This window comes from Gobio gobio (assembly GCF_949357685.1).
Source record: "Gobio gobio genome assembly, chromosome: 18".
Lineage (NCBI taxonomy): Eukaryota > Metazoa > Chordata > Actinopteri > Cypriniformes > Gobionidae > Gobio > Gobio gobio.
The window spans coordinates 4,874,166-4,897,807 of NC_137111.1; the positions used below are offsets into that span (position 1 = coordinate 4,874,166).

General features: G+C 38.6%; 1 protein-coding gene across 1 annotated transcript in view; it reads left to right on the plus strand.

Annotated features, from left to right (window-relative positions):
- The window catches only part of lrrc1 (leucine rich repeat containing 1), a gene marked incomplete at its 3' end in the record, with an annotated part of 80,937 nt that overhangs the window by 13,434 nt on the left and 43,861 nt on the right, over positions 1-23,642 (plus strand). Inside the window, 1 exon segment of the mRNA XM_079843540.1 lies at positions 18,908-19,025. Within this exon segment, the coding sequence (XP_079699666.1) occupies positions 18,908-19,025 (118 nt within the window).

Below are 23,642 nucleotides of genomic sequence, written 5' to 3' on the forward strand. Positions count from 1 at the left end.
CTGGGTAAACCACATTTACGGTGTTTTACAGATCACCTGCATAGTTATTTTAAGGTGATGTTTGTTTACCCATATTTTGATTTTTTTTAAAAAACGTTTTGAATATGTTACTGATAAAAGCAATTTGTCTAAATGATTGAATATCGTTCGCATTGTGTCCTGAATATTCTTTTTTTTTTTCAAAGGTTTCGCTCTCTCGTTTTATTTTTAGCGTTAGTATTTTAAATGTTCCAGGTTAAATGTTCCAGGTTTACATGTTTGATTAATATTTGTATTATTAATAGGCTATTCTATTTATAATTTAATAGCCAATAATATTTTTAGAGCTGTTTAAAACATTTAGTCAAGCCAACCTATGTCTCGTTAATTTGTAACGTGCTTCTCTTTGCGCACAACCACAACCAACATCTTATCCATATACTTCAATGTTTTGCTTTAACACATATAGGCTACTGTAGCTATGCATCAAAAACACTAAAAAGGTAAGTGTATGGTAACTACTAAGCTATTTATAATGTATTTGGCAACGCAATGTCCTGTGAGTTTATCAGTCGTCATTTTTATGATACTGTGAATTATCGTCTGATAACACTGACTGTTATCGACATCGAGATATTTGCGAGACATCGTCGATATGCCATAATATCGTCATATCGCCCAGCCCTACAATGGCGGTATCGCGAGACAGCCTAGACGAGAAATCTCGTCACTTTTTAATCTCGCCAGATCTCGTCACACCCCTAGTAAACGGGTATATGAGAAATTCTTAAAGCTACACTGTGTAACTGTTTTAGTTTATTCTTAGCTAAAAACACTTAGTTCTTTCAAAAATATATGTGCTCATTAATGTATATTTACTTCTTTCACGTAATAAAGTATTCTCGTAAGTTTATAATATGCCATTGAAAATACACACGGGTGAGGGTTTGAATGCGGGTCGCCATGTTGCTCCTCCATCTTGAAAGTACATTAGCCAAAGAGGGACATTCCCGTAAATTTAAGCTTTGCCTTTCGCGTTTTAACACTCGATGGCACCGTGTCGAATGTGGACCAGGTCGAACTGGAAGCCATGTTAATCTTGGACTAAATCGGCCACCGTAGGAGTTAAAACGAAATCGGAATTGAGAGAAACTAATATTCACTGGATGGTCATATACCTTTTCACCACTAGATGGGGGAAAATATCACACAGTGTAGCTTTAAGAATGATATGAGATAAAAACAAACCTAGCTTTTTAAAATACTTTTATCTAAAGTAAATTTGCAAGCTAATAATTTTTTCATTTGTATTAAAAATGTAGAAGTAATTTAATGATTCCCAATGGGAGGAAATGGGTCTGGTCATTATAAAAGCTGTTTTTTCCAGTTTGAGTTTTGTGTGTATCATCTTGTATTGGGAAGGTTATCGTTGTGACTGTGTTAGCTTTGTGTTTAACTGTGTTTGATTCCAATCAGGCATCAAATATTGACCGAGGGGTTTAAAAAGTGAATGTAAACGTGCTGAAGGGTGGAGGAGGGGCGACATTAACAGGAAGAACCGGTTCTGTGCTCCGCCCAAGAACACGCCAATACCACTTGCCGGTTTTGTCCTCTCATAGATCGCAGGTTTCATTCAGTACCTTTAATAAACAATAGCAGCCATCGTAGCGGAAGTATTGGGATGAATGTGGTGTGAACTTCCGAATCTAAAGCGTTTCTCCATTGTGTGCCGTACCTGTTGCAGTCTGGGAGGTTTCTGTGTGTCTATTGTCTAGACGATGTTCTCTTCCTGTGCAACCCTAACGTGTTTATTACAGAGTGAGAAGAGGGACCAGAAAACAAGAAGAGCCACTTTTCTGCTCTTCTCTTTTTGATAATGGCCTGTTTGTGTTTCTGGCACAGTTATTCACATCATTTGTGACGGGGTTAGTTGGCTTTCTGAAGGTCAGTGCAGGAGGTCAAGTGCGGTTGAATTAGTCATTTTGTGTGTTTGAGGTTGTGTGTGTCTGTGCAAGACAAGTGTCTGATGGCAGTTCTCCAGTTCTTATGTTTGAATGTAAACCCAAATAAGTTGGCAAAACTCAAAGAAATTTAACCCTTGTGCAGTTGCCTGCGTTACATACATTTTGGCAACGGTGTGTATGTTGATTGGAATTTTACTATTTCACCCTCATTTCCTTTAAAAAAAATCCATTTTGCACTAGTAACACAAAATAGTTCCTCTCAGCACCATTGAAACCCATAAAACTGTTAAGCCTAGGGCCGTTTAACTATAAAATGATGCAATCTTTGTCAGTAGGCTTTCATTCTGTCTTTAAATTAGTACTGTTTACTTTTGCCAGATGGTGCCATTTTAGTTTTTCATGTTTGGCGTATAAAGCGAATGCTCACTTTATTCCTGTTCTCTGTTTCTGCGTATTATAAAGCCAATTGGATACATTTTGCAGCTGTAACTGTGTGTGTGTTAGTATGGATGTCCGAGTGTGTGTGCTTGTAATATTTGAGAGAGAAAAACACAAATCGAAGCGCACACCAGTGGAGTTTTGATGGCATCTGATGGGGAAAGTTGGCACTGCGCCAAAACAAACTCTGACTGAAAGCTCATTTTTTGAGATATCAACCTCAAACTTGTTTAGATTCATGGCTTTGATTTTATTGCAGCTTTAGAGTTTGACATGTTTCATAAAATATGTATTCTATTTAAAATATCATTCATAAATCATTTTCATAAACTTAAACCTCTACAGCTTTTTGTTGGTTTAACTTTCTAGACTTTTTTTGACTTCAACAATAATCTGCCATGGGTCTTCTTTAAAATTCTTTAAACTTAAGTCTGTCTGCCCAATATTATTATTTTATGACATTTTTGTCCTCTAGGATGGACCTATGATGCACAAGGGTTAAGCAGAACTGGCAGTGTTATATTTTGTACATACCAGTGTTTCCCCTAGAATTTTTTCCAGCAGCGGTGCTGTTACGTGCCGGAGGTTGTTATCCAAGCCGCTCGTCAGGGGGTCCGGGGGCATGCACCTCCGGAATAAATAAAAAATTAAAATAAACCATGACTTCTGGCAAGTTTTGTGGATAGAAATAGACATTTTGAACATTAAAATCCAAATTAAGCTTTTCATTAGTTTAAAAGGTGACTATCTTATAGCCTATTTTACTTCAATAACCTGCAGGGACGTGCAGAAAGTTCCTAAGGGGCAAGGGCTCAAATGTAAGAAAGGGGCAATATGTAAAAAAACCCAACAAAAAACCCCATAGTGTTTGGATTCTTTTTTATGTTTTTGCAAAAAGTCTCATGCTTATCAAGCCTGCATTTATTTAATCAAAAATACCAGAAAAAACAGTAGCCTAATATTGGGAAATATTATTACATGATGTTTTTTTTTTTACCTTAAGTTTTTAGTAATCAAATATATTGTTGTTTTGATTCACATTATGGCTCAATCGTCACCAAGTTTATTAGATGCTGCCCCTTTAAGACGCAGATCTAAAATCATTCTCCCTTTTACGCCCATTTAAGCTAAACTGTGTTTAAGTGAATACTCTCCAAGCCTGTCATTTTGACATATAGGCTATTTTGTTGTGTATTTGATGGTTTAGTCGCGCACACGAAGCATATGTGCAATTCGGTCCATTTCGCAGCGTGCGTACACACACACACACACGCCTGCCTTGAACTTGGAAACAGCGTCTATTGCGCGGATTATTGTGCTTTTCATTTAATCAAACACGTTCTGCAATTTAGCCAAAGTGGAGAGTGCATTTGACAACAATCATGGATTGTGCTGAATCTGACGTTAAATGCATGTTTGAGGAGAAATGACAGCGCGCGCTGTGAAGGGAAGGAAGTTGTGCTAGACGATGCGCGAGCATAGTTTATAATAGTTTTACCTCATATCTTCTTTTTTTAATCCTTGGAAGCGAAAAAAAGATTAATATCACAGCCCTGTGATATTGTGAAAGTGTAAGCCGACTACATTTTAGTTTAGTTCTCTGGCCATCGTCAATCTCTTTCTCTCTCCTTTACAGTGTGTAAGTGAATGTCGTGATATTACTGATCATGTGAAGATTTTGCAGTGGCGCCGCTGTGAATACATTGTAGGGGAAACACTGCATACATTTGAATTGTTAACTTGAAATGTTTGAGTACACTAATTCATACAATCAACTTAAACTTTTCATTTTACCTCAATGTAAACATTTTTATTAGTATAAACCTAGCTACACTGTAAACCCTAACGCTCAGAATAACAAATTGGTTTGAGTAGAGCCAACTCAAATTAAACAAATGTGTTCAAACAAATGAACTTTTGAGGATTTAGAACTTCCAAAAATGCCACATTTTCAGTAATCTGGATTGTTTCATTGTTTTGAGTTTTATGAACTTGTTTCTTTTAATTTAGACGAACTTAAATTTACTTGAAACTGGGCTGGGATTTCTATTTCCCAGCATGCTTTGCCATGGCACTCAAATAGGACAGTAAATGCCAAAATTAGGTGTCATATAATGTTTCTTTTTTTGTGCAAGATTAATGTTAAGGTGGAGATTTAGTGTTTAATGAGTTATGTTAGTTTAGAAAAGTTTCTGTTATGTTGGTTCTTTTGTAGGGTTTCCATCATGAGCTTAGTTTAAGAGAACAGATTCATGTTAAATGTATTATATTGCTGTCCTCATTCAGCAAATGATATGCTAATGCTATCAAAGTATTGTGTAACCAATTAGCAAGGTGACATTTATTGAATTGGCTAGTTAAAGCTAGCCAAGTTTCCACTACTAAAAATTTGAGGTTACGTGACATTTTTAAGTTAAACGTATGAATTGGCTTACTCAAATATTTCAAGTTCAGAGCAATCAAAATTTATGATGAGAAAATAAAAATCTTTCTGCTTACTTAAACTTTACATTTCTTAACTTAAAATATATATATTTTTTTAAATATATATATATATTTTGCCAATTTATTTGCGTTTACATTGTAGCTATAACAAACTAATTCAGAAGATGCTAATTTGCTAACATGTTAACAATAGCATGGTATAGCACTTGCTGAACAATATAAACCTTTAACAGACTTGCTCTCAAACCAAGTCACATGATGGTAACGCTCCAAAAACCCACATTAAACTCTTCTACATTAGCATATTAATCACTACCAAATCTCCCACTTAACATTAATTTTGCACAAAAAATATAATTTCATGAAACTCAAAACAATGAAACAGTTCAATTTACTTAAAATATATCAGTCCTGTGAACTTGAAAGAAAAAAGTGCTAAATAATCAAAAGTTCATTTAACTGAACTCATTTGTGTAATAATACACTAAATTTAAGTTTGTTCTACTCAAATCAATTAGTTATTTTAAGCGTTGGGGTTTATAGTGTACCATACACAAATACAAAACTGGGTTGAAAATATTGATTTCTCAGTTCTCAATTTGATGAATTGATATCGATTCTTAAATCCCAAGACTCTCTCTTTCTCTTTCTTTCTCTCTCCGTCTTTGCTGTTTTCAGTTTATACATGAGCAAAACTTCACTGAATATTATTTGTTATGCTTCTCCCATCCAATAAATCACAGAAATGGTAAGAATGAACCTGAAGATGAACATGAATCATGTCTCGTGTAATCGCTCAATCAGTGTTTCAATCACGGAAAGACGTCGAAAAAGCCTCTTGTAAACAATCTGTCCCTCTTGCAGCTTCACATTTGGACTAACTGTAATTTGTGTATTGAGGATGCCAGACAACCAGCGAATAATGCATTACAGTCATCTAGTCTAGAGGTCTGTATGAACTAATATTTCTGCATCAGAAACAGATAGCATGTTCCATAGCTTAGCGATGTGGAAGAAGGCTGTTTTTGTAACATATGAACACCATGTTGCTGTCTAATATGACACCCAGGGCCCATATTCTTAAAGCTTCTAAGAAAAGCTTCTTCTTCCTGTCAGAAAGCTCCTAATTTACCTTAAAAACGTATACGTCTTAGCTTAAGAGTGATTCAGGTCTGAGAGCAACTCTGAGCGAGGAAAAAAAACAATATCTTAGTGAGGAGGCGGGGCTAACCTTGTAGCAATGCCCCATTTCCAACTAAATTACCCGGAACAATTTGTACCAGGAATTTTTTTTCCCCCCAGACCTGCTACTGTCTGCGTTTCCACTGCGGTCTAAAACACCGTGAAGATTAGGCAAATTAATCCAGAGACGTGGGACTGCGCGCGACTGATCCTCCCAGTCACACAGACAATTATAATTTTTGCGCGATACTGTCTGCAACAATAACAAGTGGAGGAGATGCAGCAGAGCTGCTTTTGCTGGTTATGTATTGATTTACTAAACAAAACGGCGGAAAAGAGACGAGCACTGATACTAAAGCGTATTCTGAAAGCTCGTAAAGCTAGATTTAAAATAAGACAACGGATGTTATTATCAGCTTTTACGGACATTGACTGTGCGATTGCTGAGATGAACACATGCCATCGGACAGAAAGAGCAAGACTGATATTTACTGAACGCAGAACGAACCTCGCAAGACTTTTAAAAATGGCGGTTGATATAAAATGCTGACTGAGTTCAACCAATCAGCATGCTCAGCGCCCAAGTCCCGCCCCCGAAAGTTCCCGAACTTTGAAAAAGTACCACCTCGCGAGCAGGGCCGTTTGGAGGGGGAAATATTTACCCAGAACTTCATTTAGACCCTGCGGTCGAAACACACTGAGTACCGGCCCAAAGATCCTCGTTCCTGGGGAAAGTTCCTGCGGTGGAAACGCGGCTTATGACAGTCTTTTGAAGACCGTGATTGGTTGGTTGTCCAAGAAGGGAAAAAGTCTATATAAACCTTTACTTTGAAATTACTGGTATCTTTTTTTCCTGTTTTACACATTAAAGAGCATCAAAAAACATTTATTGTTTGAATTTCCTGATAAAATGGACTGAATACTTAATATGTTCGTGTGTGAACTCGGATTGAAGTGTGTTCTGCGCGTACAACAAGCCGACTGTTAACTGTTAAAGATTGTATTCGGTACCATTCGGTTTCACACGTGCACCGCACCGGAAGCCCTGTACCGAAACGGTTCGGTAGTAATATGTGTACCGTTACACATGTGCATATACTATATATTCTTTATTTTTTTATTTGCCATGCTGTTAATGTTGTACTTTAACGTATTTGTTAGGAAAGGAACAGCGGCACAATAATGTTCTGAAATAGCTGTAATTGTGTGATCACCATAGACTGTAAAAAAATATGTCCGTAGTGTCCGTGACGTCACCCGTAGGATTCTGAAGAGCAGTTTTGAAGCGTAAAGTCGGGTCGAGCTGGCCGTCGCCATCTTGTCATTGCGCGTCACTCCCGGATAACAGAAAATGGGCAAAGAGGCGGGACGTGGGTGGAGCTGAGGTGACGTGATGACTAACAGACAGCAGACAAACGACAATCCACGTGTCACTCAAAGTGTCCACGCCCTTAATTATGCAGAACATTTCTTCTCCCTCTTCGCGTTTCATCCATTTTGTCTGCTAAACGAACTCTCAACTTCTTAAAAGTCTTCGTCCGTACTCCTAACACTTAAGACGCTTTCTGAATTACTTTTTTCTTTCATTTTAAGAGTAAACGCCCACCTTTCTAAGAATTTAGAAACTCTTTTCATGAATACGGGCCCTGATCTTTTACTGTAGAGGATGGAGTAACGGTACATCCTTTCAGATGCTAATTGTATTCTAAGAGATTCTGTGTGCAGGTTTTTGGTCCAATAAATAATACATCAGGCTCAGTCTTATTTACATTTAATGGGAGAAAATTACAGGTCATCCGATAGTTTATATCTTTAACACACTCTGTCAAGTTGGATAATCTAGAGATTTCATCTGGTCGTGATGAGATGAGCATCATCAGGATAACAGTGGACACTAATGGACACTAACAGTGGTATAATATTATCAAGGGGAAGCTTGTATACTGAACATAGGAAAGGACCTAAAACCGAGCCTTGAGGCACTCCATAATTTACTGACTTGGATAATTCTCTAAATGAAGAAAATGGTAATGGTCTGATGATCTAAACCACCTTAATGCCCGTCTCTGAATGCCTGTGTAATCTAGATGATCTGATCTACGGCAGAGAGGACGATTATCTGTGCACAAAACGTACATTTTGTAACGCTATTGTATAACTTCAAAGTGCTTGGCAGTGTAAATCACCATCTATTTCTACTGAGAAGAGCAGCTCTTTTTGTGTTTCATGGAAGAAAGTCAGGTTTGGAGCGACATGAGTTGAATTAATAATCTTTTTTTTTAATTCTGAGTGAACCATTTCTTTAAATCCCATAGATTAGTTTGAACTGTCCATGCAAGTTTGGGCATATTAACTTATTTGCATACTTTTTTTTGGACACTATGATGTCCAAAATTGCTCCTCTTTGTTGTGGCTTCCTTTAAATCACCACGACGGTCTTCAGATTCTGTGAAACGCAATGCATTATTCAGTTATTGCATGAACTCAAAGGGCAGTCACACAGCTTTTGAAGTCAGTTTCACACCGTTCTCTGCTGGCTGTCCAACAGAGATGTAAAGCTTACCTGAATGAAGAAAAACCCTGATTTATACTGAAAAGTATTTCCTGTCACTCAAAAAAATATAGAATATAGAAGTCATGTATGGACTCTAGGAAACATATTTAAGAAACATATATATGATCACTGTCTTAAGAAAGTGCAAGCTAACGCAACGCACTGTCCTAAGGGAGGTTCAGAGAGGACAGAAGGGAAAAAGATCACTTGATGTTTATGAATAGAGTATGAATATTCCAAAAGTAAAAACTCCATTCATTTTTTTTATGTTAACTTATAAACCTTTGAAGCAGAGCTCTGAGGTTCATAGATATGATATGTTCATCTTATTTCATCTCATTTTTAAAATAATCGCAGTGGAATTCATGGTGAAAAACTACATTTCCCATGATGCTGTGCAGAAAATTCCCCCAATCATAGTTACCACAAGAAAATCTTTTGTATGCATGTGCATATTTTTTGCAATGAATGTACAATATTTTGTTTCTATAGATATAATCAACAACTTTAAATTAGTAGTTTAAATTTCTCCATGGTTTTCAGTTTGTCATTTGCAATGCTTCATGGGATTGTAGTTCTTTCCCTCATTAAAGCTATTACGTACACACAGTCTCGTACCGGTTTACTTTTTTCAGATTTTTTCAAATATTGTTTTGCTTCAAATAAAACTTTGCAGTGCTCTGATTCACCTCTTAGATCTTTTGATTTGGTTTATGACGTTTTTTTTAGTCCCTATGCGATAAATGTATGGAAAAAAACGAACTTCCTGAACCAACGGCACTGAAAAAGTGGATGGGCACTAATGCACTCTGTATAGACTGTATAGAACATTACAGTGTGACGAGCAGCTCTTCAGACAATAGGACACAGAAATATTACAGCAATCCAGCTTTAATCTAATGTATTTAAACTCATTACTAAAATGTAATGTTTGATATACTGAAATGTTACATTTACTAATATAGTTGATAACCCATTACAATGGGAGTTATGTAATCAGATTACTTTTTTCAAGTTACTAAAGTATCACATTACTTTTAAATATACAACAAAATATCTGAGATGCTTGCTTTGTTTTTGTTTTATTTTTATTTTTTGTTATTAAAAAAACAAACAAGCAGGTGAGAAAAAGTAACGCAACACATTACTTTCCATAAAAAGTCATTAATAATCAAGGAGTTACTTTTTTAGGGAGTAACATATTTCTTTTAGAAGTTACTTTCCCCAAATATAGCAGTTATACTATATAAGGTCATATATATATATATATATATATATATATATATATATATATATATATATACATACATACATACATACATACATACATACATACATACATACATACATACATACATACATACATACATACATACATACATACATACATACATACATACACACATACATACACACATACATACACACATACATACACACATACATACACACATACATACACACATACATACACACATACATACACACATACATACACACATACATACACACATACATACACACATACATACACACATACATACACACATACATACACACACACATACATACACACATACATACATACATACATACACACATACATACACACATACATACATACACACATACATACATACATACATACATATACAGATACAGTGAGGAAAATAAGTATTTGAACACCCTGCTATTTTGCAAGTTCTCCCACTTTAAAATCATGGAGGGTCTGAAATTGTCATCGTAGGTGCATGTCCACTGTGAGAGACATAATCTAAAAAAAAAATCCAGAAATCACAATGTATGATTTTTAAACTATTTATTTGTATGATACAGCTGCAAACAAGTATTTGAACACCTGTCTATCAGCTAGAATTCTGACCCTCAAAGACCTGTTAGTTGCCTTTAAAATGTCCACCTCCACTACATTTATTATCCTAAATTAGATGCACCTGTTTGAGGTGGTTAGCTGCATAAAGACACCTGTCCACGCCATACAATCAGTAAGAATCCAACTACTAACATGGCCAAGACCAAAGAGCTGTCCAAAGACACTAGAGACAAAATTGTACACCTCCACAAGGCTGGAAAGGGCTACGGGGAAATTGCCAAGCAGCTTGGTGAAAAAAGGTCCACTGTTGGAGCAATCATTCGAAAATGGAAGAAGCTAAACATGACTGTCAATCTCCCTCGGACTGGGGCTCCATGCAAGATCTCACCTCGTGGGGTCTCAATGATCCTAAGAAAGGTGAGAAATCAGCCCAGAACTACACGGGAGGAGCTGGTCAATGACCTGAAAAGAGCTGGACCACCGTTTCCAAGGTTACTGTTGGTAATACACTAAGACATCATGGTTTGAAATCATGCATGGCGCGGAAGATTCTTCTGCTTAAACCAGCACATGTCCAGGCCCGTCTTAAGTTTGCCAATGACCATTTGGATGATCCAGAGGAGTCATGGGAGAAAGTCATGTGTTCAGATGAAACCAAAATAGAACTCTTTGGTCATAATTCCACTAAATGTGTTTGGAGGAAGAAGAATGATGAGTACCATCCCAAGAACACCATCCCTACTGTGAAGCATGGGGGTGGCAGCATCATGCTGTGGGGGTGTTTTTCTGCACATGGGACAGGGCGACTGCACTGTATTAAGGAGAGGATGACCGGGGCCATGTATTGCGAGATTTTGGGGAACAACCTCCTTCCCTCAGTTATAGCATTGAAGATGGGTCGAGGCTGGGTCTTCCAACATGACAATGACCCGAAGCACACAGCCAGGATAACCAAGGAGTTGCTCTGTAAGAAGCAGATCAAGGTTCTGCCGTGGCCTACCCAGTCTCCAGACCTAAACCCAATAGAGAATCTTTGGAGGAGCTCAAACTCCGTGTTTCTCAGCGACAGGCCAGAAACCTGACTGATCTAGAGAAGATCTGTGTGGAGGAGTGGGCCAAAATCCCTCCTGCAGTGCAAACCTGGTGAAAAACTACAGGAAACGTTTGACCTCTGTAATTGCAAACAAAGGCTACTGTACCAAATATTAACATTGATTTTCTCAGGTGGTCAAATACTTACTTGCAGCTGTATCATACAAATAAATAGTTAAAAAATCATACATCATTGTGATTTCTGGATTTTTTTTTTTAGATTATGTCTCATAAGTTGACAGTGGACATGCACCTACGATGACAATTTCAGACCCTCCATGATTTCTAAGTGGGAGAACTTGCAAAATAGCAGGGTGTTCAAATACTTATTTTCCTCACTATATATATAATATATATATATATATATATCACACACATACATGCATACTATAATTAGTTCAATTAGTTAATACAAATTATAATAGTAACACTTTCTATGAAGCCCATGCTTATAATGAAATATAGCCCTATTTATACTTATTTATAAGAATTACTATTCAATAAATATATTTATAAAGACTCATTAAGACCTATACTGCATTATAAGAACAGTTATAGTTTCAATATTTATATAAGTCATGCATTTGCTTTATCAATGCATATGCTCATAATCTATTATCCACTGATTTATTAGTATTTAATAAGTCAGTCGTATGTAGAATGTATCAGAATGTATCAGTATACAGAATGTATTTATAAAGATGCAGCCTGCATTATATTATATTTGCAATGGCTTTTTAGTAATTCAGATGTATTTAGTCAAATACGTGAATATATCATTATAAATGTTCATACTTGTGTTATTAATATACATACGTGTGTTCTTATAAATACTTAATGTGAGTGATAATACAGTTACTAATCTCTATAAATGCAACATTGATGGCTGAAAACAGAATGCAGTTTTCATAAAGCAAATGTTAAGAAATCATAAAGATGTGCTCATACATTTTGTTCAGTTGTAAGTGTAACTAATGAACAATAATTCCTGTAATAAAATAATGGGGGAAAACGCATAAATCAATAATACAAACAGTTCAAATTAATCTTTTTTTATGTTAAATACTAACAAAAAACTGCAACAATATATTTTAAAGTATAATTGTAAACTGCTGTTAGCGATATCATGCTAGAGATATAGATTTGAACACCTCAAAATGACCATTCATGACTTCTAACGCAAACATTATCCATTAAAGACATAATTCATACTTAATTGGTACACCAAACAAGCGACTGAGGAACTATTTTATATTTGATCATTTATGAATCGGTGTATGATGGATTATGAGCATGCGTATTGAAAAAGCAAATGCATGACTTATGAGTAATAGTAAAAAATGATATATAGCTATATACAGCTGTATTCAGACACCTTCAGCATTTTCTCATTATCACAGTTTATTCCATCATTTTGGGTTTGACTGTAAATGTAAAATATAATATAAATGTGACTATAACTGTTCTTATGATGCAGTATAGGTCTTAATGAATATATTTATAGAATACTAACACTTATAAATAAGTATAAATGGAGCTATAATTCATTATAAGGATGGGCTTCATAGAAAGTGTTACTATTATGATTTATTATTAGTTTGTTATTAGTTGGTTAGACTCTGCTCTGAAGTACGAGGTAATGTAATTCCCCCAACTGGTGTTCCTAGAGCTAAAATCACTCCCAGTTCCTGTGCTGTGAACACGCCAGAAAGTGTGTACTTTCAGCGATGGTTGATGTTCCTCCGGTGTGAAAGCCCCTAAACTGGTGGAAGCACCACAGGAAGCAGACATTCGGTGACTGAGGATTGGCTGAAGGGTCAGATGCAGTCATTGGCTCAAAATGGCCAATAAAAAAAGTACAAGAATCATTAATAGAGTTGTTGGAAGCCGAACCAGAATGTTACATTCCTAATGATTCCCATTGTCTGTGGAGTTCACTTCAAAATGAACATTTCCTGATCATTTCCTCACCCCATCTCATCCAAGATGCTCATGTGTTTCTGTTTCTTGTGCTGGTCTGCGTCACGCCAGGTATTAAAGGGTTAATTATACTCAAAAATGAAAATAATAATGTCATTAATACAGTATCTATGCTTCGCAACTTCGCTAGGGGTGTGAGTCAATGGGCTGCAGCAATATTTCCTGACTGTTAACTGTTAAAAATGTTAAACGACGGACATTAATTTCCAGGGATGTAAACTACTGCTGACCTTTTAGAATTAATCAGATTGTAATGCTTTTTACGTTATTCGTCACAGAATGCACAAAGAAACATTAGCGTAGGTGTCGCAGTTTTCAGCTTATCAGAGGAAATTTAGTTTTTTCTGTTTCCAGGCTTTCTTCAGTAATTTCACAATCATTTTCAAATGATTCATAATACTCAAAATATATTTCTGAAACGCAGGCTTAGCCTACACATAGCCTACATCATGCTAAAACTGGCAACTTTCATATTCAAGTAGCCTATGGAAAGTGTCATATGAAAATACATACGTATATAATTTGCTAGTTAGTTCACGTGGAATATTTTACACACTGGTAATCAAAAGTTTGAAATAATTAAGACTTTTAAAAATGTTTTTGAAAGAAGCTGAATTTATTTGATCAAAAATACAGTAAAACCACAAATATTAAGAAATATTAATACTATTTCCAATAGGCCTAGTTGTTTTCTATGAGAATGTATTGTAAATGTAATTAATTTCTCTAAAAGCTACAGCATCATTACTTCAGTAAGTGTCACATGATCCTTCAGAAATCATTTTAATATGCTGTATTTTTTCATATAATTTTTAAACCCTTTTCCACTATTTGAGCACTATTCCATAAAATGACAGATGTCTGGATACTATAACCACTAGAAAGGCACCCTAAAACAGTCCACATTCTGCACCACATCCTAAGTCTTCTAGACCACAGCATTGTATATGATCTGATTTTATGGTAGGTATTGAACTTAATGATATTAAACTACAGTGTATGGAAAAGAGAAATCAAAATTTGTATATTAAAAAAAAAAAAACGATTTGCCATGTGCACCAGAAAAGACAAATAATAACCTGAAGAAGTATGCCAGTCATTCAGTATGATAAGCATTTCAATAAAACAATTAATAGGCCTATAATTCATATTTTTGTATAAATAGCTTCTGTGTTTAAAATTGCCCTGTGTGTGATGAGCTGGTGTGTTTATGGTGAGGTGTGTTGCAGACCGGGTGTGATGGGCCGCTTTGTGCCAGAAAGTCCAGGGCCACTTTTTTGCCCCAGTCCACCCCTGTGTTCAGCTCATTGCTGTTCAATAAAATGCAGCTCATATCTGTTGTTTTCGGTGAAGTGAACTCCAATAAATCTGCATATAGTGCAGAAAATGTAGATCGGATTTATATCCGTTTTGCGGAGATAGATTTATGTGCCCAAGTGTAAATGAAATGTTTTTGATGTATCAGATAGCTTTGATTTACACACAATGTGTGTGCTCTCCAGGTCGTGCTTACCAGGGTTGTTCATAAAAGCCGAAATGTGCCCAGATGTCGTCTTTTAAAGTAGTTGGAGCATTTTAATTACTCTCACTCGCGTCTCGCCTTCCTCTGCCATCGTATGCTACTGCGACAAAGCACGTACGTGACAAATGACGTCTGAAAAGAATCAATACAGTAGAATCGGTTATGGCCTATTACTGAACGATACCGAATCGTCCTCGTCTGCATCGCGATGCATCAAAGAAACGATTCATTTCGACACCCCTAACGTTCGCTTCGTAAACGCGGGGACGGTACTTCCGCCGATGCCCAGTGTGACTTTCAAACGTGATTACTTAAAGGGTTAGTTCAACCAAAAATTCAACTAATGTCATTAAAGGGTTAGTTCACCCAAAAATGAAAATTCTGTTTTCCCATAAAAGGCACTTAAAACGTCGTTACAAAGTCCATCTCACCACAGTGACTCTACAATCATTTTACGCACAAAAACTATTGTTGCATCGTAAAATTATTGTAGAGTCACTGTGGTGAGATGGACTTTGTAATGACGTTTTTAGTGCCTTTTATGGGTCTTGTGAGTGTAAATGTACTGAATGCCAATGGAGGCCTATCTGAAGCCTTTCTCAGCATCAGCTTTACACTAAAATATCTTCATTTGTGTCTGAAGATGAACGGAGGACTGACGGGTGTCGAATGACATGAGGGTGAGGAATTAATGACAGAATTTTCATTTTTGGGTGAACTAACCCTTTAATTCCTCACCCTCATGCCGTTCCACACCCGTAAGACCTCCGTTCATCTTCAGACACAAATTAAGACATTATTGTTGAAATCCGATGGCTCCGTGACGCCTGCATAACCAGCAATGACATTTCCTCTCTCAAGATCCATTAAAGGAACACTCCACTTTTTTTGAAAATAGGCTCATTTTACAAATAGTTGAGTTTTACCGTTTTTTGAATCCATTCAGCCGATCTTTGTATCTGGCGGTAGCACTTTTAGCATAGCTTAGCATACATCATTGATTCTGATCAGTCCATTAGCATCTCATTCAAAAAATGACCAAAGACATTTTCAATATTTTTCCTATTTAAAACTTGACTCTTCTACAGTTACATCGCGTGCTAAGACCAACTGAAAATGAAAAGTTGTGAATTTCTACACCTATATGGCTAGGAACTACTTTCTCATTCCTGCGTAATAGTCGCGGATCTTCGCGGGCGTAACATGGCTGCAGCGGCGCAATGATATTACAGCGCCTGAAAGTAGCCCAGCTGGGTAACTTTCAATGTGACCGGCACTAAGTTTGTGTAGTTGCAGAGAAAGTTTCAGGCTTGCAGCCGACAAATTGTGTTGTGGATTTAGCTGTGATTAGCCATGGTTCTGTGTGTTGTAAAGGGCTGTGATAGTAAGTCGAAGGTGTAACTACCACCATGTTTCACAGAATACCAACGAATCATTGCGCCGCTGCAGCCATGTTACGGCCGCGAAGATCCGCGACTATTACGCAGGAATGAGAAAGTAGTTCCTAGCCATATAGGTGTAGAAATTCACAACTTTTCATTTTCAGTTGGTCTTAGCACACGATGTAACTGTAGAAGAGTCAAGTTTTAAATAGGAAAAATATTGAAAATGTCTTTGGTCATTTTTTGAATGAGATGCTAATGGACTGATCAGAATCAATGATGTATGCTAAGCTATGCTAAAAGTGCTACCGCCAGATACAAAGATCGGCTGAATGGATTCAAAAATGGTAAAACTCAATTATTTAACTCTAGGGGACTTGTAAAATGAGCCTATTTTCAAAAAAAGTGGAGTGTTCCTTTAATGTACTAAACACATATTTAAATCAGTTCATGTGAGTACCTATTCAAAACAAAGGTGTGGAGGTTTTACGGGTGTGGAACGGCATAAGGGTGAGGAATAAATGACATTTTCATTTTTGGGTGAACTAACCCTTTAAGTAATCACGTTTGAAAGGTCACGCTGGGCGTCGGCAGAAGTACCGCCCCCGTGTTTATGAAGCGAACGTGTAAAGCATAGATATATATACACATCTATGGTGTGAAGACTATGGGGCGGCACTTCCACCTACGTCTAGCGTGACCTTTCGTGATTACGCGGTGACCTTAACATGATTTACATAATGCCTGGCGCGACGTAGACCAGCACAAGACGAACAATTGTGCTTAAAAGTATATAAATGTGTATTTGTGTGGTAAATGTGGCGATGGTTTGTCTAGATCAGACTCTGTTCCTCGTCTGGGATTGGTCAAAGCCTCTGAAGCGGCATTGATTTGGTTGGTTCCCATTGAAGTCCATTATGTGCAGACAAATCCTGGAATGTTTTCCTCAAAAAAACCTCATTTCTTTTCCACTGAAGAAGGAAACGCATGAGCATCTTGGCTGAGGAAATGATCAGATGTTGTTCATTGTGAAGTGAACTCATCCTTTAAGTTTGTCTGTAAGGTTATGCCGAAATCGTACCAGACCTGATGTGTTCCTAAATCTCTCGATTGTGTTGAACACATGCAGGAAGTTGTTTTATGGGGTGCTTGGAGCGCATCAGCCGTGGAGCCAGCGAGAGGTGGGAGGAACTCCACAAGTAGGTCAGGCAGATAGACATGAATAGCTGATTACATCAGAGCCATACACTGAGCTGCCTTTGCCAGGCCACTGGACATCAGTAATGACTAACCCCTTTAACTAGTCCTGTGTCTGTGGAGCGCTCGGGTCTGTTTGGACCGCTTTTGCATGGGGACTTGTGTTTCTAGACCAGCACATCAATAATACGGTCAGGAGAGCATCAGAATTACACATAATCCTCTCTAAACGTTGCATAGGCTATGCTCGGAATAGCATACTGCTCACACTATTCCTACAGGATGCATTCGCAAAATGTGCAGTATACAACAACAAAGCATATTGCGTGGAATCCCACAATGCATTGCACTCGACTTGACCTGCAATGTTTGTGCACCAATATTAAATAAGAAATGTAAAATCACTATTTATTTGCAAGGTGATAAATGAGCGGCACATTCACATGCTAAGTGTTATGGTCATGTGACCAATTTTTCCCTTTATTATAAAAAAACCCCCTAATATTCATTATATAATAATCTAGTATTTCATTCCGTCTCGGGGTATGTTTTAAATCAAACTTGGAAAAATAGCGTACAATATATCCATTCCATGTTTTCATCCCATAAGTCTTTACATGTGCATGACTTTAGGCACATCTTTCCATCATCTTTAAAAAAAATGCTATATCCTTTTTTAAATTCAATACAATGATACAATCACTGAATCATTCATTCAAGAGAGTCGTTTAAAAACGCTGATTCATCCAGTCATGAAACAAGTGAAGTCTTTATGAGTGAGTCATTGAATCATTCATTCAAGAGAGTCGTTTAAAAACGCTGATTCATCCAGTCATGAAACAAGTGAAGTCTTTATGAGTGAGTCATTGAATCATTCATTCAAGAGAGTCGTTTAAAAACGCTGATTCATCCAGTCATGAAACAAGTGAAGTCTTTATCAGTGAGTCATTGAATCATTCATTCAAGAGAGTCGTTTAAAAACGCTGATTCATCCAGTCATGAAACAAGTGAAGTCTTAATGACAGAGTCACTGAATCATTCATTAAAGAGATTTGTTCAAAAACACTGATTCATCCAGTAATGAAACAAGTGAAGTCTTTATGAGTGAGTCATTGAATCATTCATTCAAGAGATTCGTTCAAAAACACTGATTCATCCAGTAATGAAACAAGTCTTTATGAGTGAGTCATTGAATCATGGTGAAAAAATTATGATTTTTGGGAGAACTAACCCTTAAAAGGTCTTGCATTACCCAAGCACTAGTCCTTCAATCATACAATATACGTATAATACAACTATATCGCAGTGTGTATTGATGATGTTTATCTTGCTGTGTTTCAGCCGTTCTTCAACTTGACCAAGCTGAGAAAACTGGGCCTGAGTGATAATGAGATCCAGCGGCTGCCGGGGGATATAGCGAACTTCAACCTGCTCGTAGAGCTGGACATCTCTCGAAATGGTAAGAAGCTCCATGTCTTATCAGACGGCGGTTTACTGACTGTGTGTGTGTGTGAGAAACTTTGTCCTCGGTGTGTCCTGCCCTTCCCACACACTCCCAGCACACGCCCAGTATATTTCAGCAGCTGGGTTTCTGTGCTCAGCAATTACAGACTCTCTTCTTCAGCGCTTCAGTCTTTCCCAGCGTACCCACGGCCAAAGCCGAGTTTTCGTTCCGGCTATTTTTACTGGTTTTGTTCAAGCGCCATTTTTAAAACCAGACTTTGTGGTTTGTGGTGTCTCGTGGTTTTAAATGCCCGGTGTCTTTCACAAAAAGCTTATAATTCTGCCATCATTTACTCTCCTTCATCTTTCTAAACCTGTATGTCTTACTTTCTATGAACACCAAAGAGGATATTTTGAAAACCGTGTTGAAAACCCCAAGTCAATGGGGTCAAATGTTGTTTAAGACCCAACCCAGAGAGAATAAATGAATAAATGATGACAGAACTTAAATTTTGGGGTGTACTGTCCCTTTAAGAAGAGTTTAAGCTCTTACCTGGGCCTCATATTCTAGCTGAACTCTGATCTCTCTTTAGTTATAGCATCTTTTTATGGCAGGCATATAAATGATTGAAATACTGGCTTTGTTCCAAACCCTTGTGAGAAACCTTGCTGTCCACTTCCCACATAGACCGATGACTTGTAAGACGCCATTTGAAATGAAACCGAGTAAAAACCAATGGAGTTGTGCAGTAAAGATCCCCTTCTGTAGGCGATTCACTGCTGAGGTTGATCGATGGGATGCGCTCAGACCACATTAGTTCAACTCATTTTGAACTGAATCATGTTCGGCAGTGTTATTTGTCAATGATCTGTAGCGCTTTGATCTTTACACGCTTCTCTTTCTTTGAAGAAAATGAATGCTTGAAAATGGCCGATCGCACACCGGTTCAAAACGGTTCATCTAGTCACCAAACCGGCAAACGTTCAGTTCGTGAATGAGTCGATGAGTTTTGAAAAAACAGAGCAAACTGAAAGAGTGATCTATAGTATTATAGCTCTCTATATTAAACCTTGTGTCTGGTCTGGCTCGTGTTTTAAATGATTTTGTTCCGTCGTTGTCGTTGAACAATCAGGATGTGACTGTTGGTCATTTGGCATTTGTCCCGCCCCTCCTCCACTGTGATTGGATGGACTGGACTGGGTAAAAAGTGACAGTGATGAGCGTGAAATGCTGCTTTTTAAATATGTTATGCGCTCCCATTGAAAACTATTAAAATAATACGCTGGCCATAGCAAAAACTGCTTTAGTGGCTCAACCAACCACTTGCGGATGATTAAATTACAGGAATTTTCAAGACTGGAAACTTTCCACTTTACACTGAATTGTTCCCTATCCCCTATATAGTGCACTGTCTGAATCGTTCCCTCTCCCCTATATAGTGCACTGTCTGATCGTTCCCTATCCCCTATACAGTGCACTTTCTGATCATCCCCTATCCCCTATATAGTGCACTGTCTGATCGTTCTCTATCCCCTATACAGTGCATTGTCTGATCATCCCCTATCCCCTATATAGCGCACTGTCTGAATCGTTCCCTATCCCCTATATAGCGCACTGTCTGAATCGTTCCCTATCCCCTATATAGCGCACTGTCTGAATCGTTCCCTATCCCCTATATAGCGCACTGTCTGAATCGTTCCCTATCCCCTATATAGCGCACTGTCTGAATCGTTCCCTATCCCCTATATAGCGCACTGTCTGAATCGTTCCCTATCCCCTATATAGCGCACTGTCTGAATCGTTCCCTATCCCCTATACAGTGTACTGTCTGAATCGTTCCCTCTCCCCTATATAGTGCACTGTCTGAATCGTTCCCTATCCCCTATATAGTGCACTGTCTGAATCGTTCCCTCTCCCCTATATAGTGCACTGTCTGATCGTTCCCTATCCCCTATACAGTGCATTGTCTGATCATCCCCTATCCCCTATATAGCGCACTGTCTGAATCGTTCCCTATCCCCTATATAGTGCACTGTCTGATCGTTCCCTATCCCCTATACAGTGCACTTTCTGATCATCCCCTATCCCCTATATAGTGCACTGTCTGATCGTTCTCTATCCCCTATACAGTGCATTGTCTGATCATCCCCTATCCCCTATATAGCGCACTGTCTGAATCGTTCCCTATCCCCTATAAAGCGCACTGTCTGAATCGTTCCCTATCCCCTATATAGCGCACTGTCTGAATCGTTCCCTATCCCCTATACAGTGTACTGTCTGAATCGTTCCCTCTCCCCTATATAGTGCACTGTCTGAATCGTTCCCTATCCCCTATATAGTGCACTGTCTGAATCGTTCCCTCTCCCCTATATAGTGCACTGTCTGATCGTTCCCTATCCCCTATACAGTGCATTGTCTGATCATCCCCTATCCCCTATATAGCGCACTGTCTGAATCGTTCCCTCTCCCCTATATAGTGCACTGTCTGATCGTTCCCTATCCCCTATACAGTGCACTTTCTGATCATCCCCTATCCCCTATATAGTGCACTGTCTGATCGTTCTCTATCCCCTATACAGTGCATTGTCTGATCATCCCCTATCCCCTATATAGCGCACTGTCTGAATCGTTCCCTATCCCCTATATAGCGCACTGTCTGAATCGTTCCCTATCCCCTATATTGCGCACTGTCTGAATCTTTCTATATCCCCTGTATAGCGCACTGTCTGAATCGTTCCCTATCCCCTATATAGCGCACTGTCTGAAACGTTCCCTATCCCCTATATAGCGCACTGTCTGAATCGTTCCCTATCCCCTATATAGCGCACTGTCTGAATCGTTCCCTATCCCCTATATAGCGCACTGTCTGAATCGTTCCCTATCCCCTATATAGCGCACTGTCTGAATCGTTCCCTATCCCCTATACAGTGTACTGTCTGAATCGTTCCCTCTCCCCTATATAGTGCACTGTCTGAATCGTTCCCTATCCCCTATATAGTGCACTGTCTGAATCGTTCCCTCTCCCCTATATAGTGCACTGTCTGATCGTTCCCTATCCCCTATACAGTGCATTGTCTGATCATCCCCTATCCCCTATATAGCGCACTGTCTGAATCGTTCCCTATCCCCTATATAGTGCACTGTCTGATCGTTCCCTATCCCCTATACAGTGCATTGTCTGATCATCCCCTATCCCCTATATAGCGCACTGTCTGAATCGTTCCCTATCCCCTATATAGCGCACTGTCTGAATCGTTCCCTATCCCCTATATAGCGCACTGTCTGAATCGTTCCCTATCCCCTATATAGCGCACTGTCTGAATCGTTCCCTATCCCCTATATAGCGCACTGTCTGAATCGTTCCCTATCCCCTATACAGTGCACTGTCTGAATCGTTCCCTATCCCCTATACAGTACACTGTCTGAATCGTTCCCTATCCCCTATATAGTGCACTGTCTAATCGTTCCCTATCCCCTATATAGTGCACTGTCTGAATCATTCCCTTTCCCCTATACAGTGCACTGTCTGAATCGTTCCCTATCCCCTATATAGTGCACTGTCTGAATCGTTCCCTATCCCCTATACAGTGCACTGTCTGAATCGTTCCCTATCCCCTATACAGTACACTGTCTGAATCGTTCCCTATCCCCTATACAGTGCATTGTCTGATCATCCCCTATCCCCTATATAGCGCACTGTCTGAATCGTTCCCTATCCCCTATATAGCGCACTGTCTGAATCGTTCCCTATCCCCTATATAGTGCACTGTCTGAATCGTTCCCTCTCCCCTATATAGTGCACTGTCTGATCGTTCCCTATCCCCTATACAGTGCATTGTCTGATCATCCCCTATCCCCTATATAGCGCACTGTCTGAATCGTTCCCTATCCCCTATATAGTGCACTGTCTGATCGTTCCCTATCCCCTATACAGTGCATTGTCTGATCATCCCCTATCCCCTATATAGCGCACTGTCTGAATCGTTCCCTATCCCCTATATAGCGCACTGTCTGAATCGTTCCCTATCCCCTATATAGCGCACTGTCTGAATCGTTCCCTATCCCCTATATAGCGCACTGTCTGAATCGTTCCCTATCCCCTATATAGCGCACTGTCTGAATCGTTCCCTATCCCCTATACAGTGCACTGTCTGAATCGTTCCCTATCCCCTATACAGTACACTGTCTGAATCGTTCCCTATCCCCTATATAGTGCACTGTCTGAATCGCTCCCTATCCCCTATATAGTGCACTGTCTAATCGTTCCCTATCCCCTATATAGTGCACTGTCTGAATCATTCCCTTTCCCCTATACAGTGCACTGTCTGAATCGTTCCCTATCCCCTATATAGTGCACTGTCTGAATCGTTCCCTATCCCCTATACAGTGCACTGTCTGAATCGTTCCCTATCCCCTATACAGTACACTGTCTGAATCGTTCCCTATCCCCTATACAGTGCATTGTCTGATCATCCCCTATCCCCTATATAGCGCACTGTCTGAATCGTTCCCTATCCCCTATATCCCCTATATAGTGCACTGTCTGATTGTTCCCTATCCCCTATATCCCCTATATAGTACACTGTCTGATTGTTCCCTATCCCCGATATCCCCTATATAGTACACTGTCTG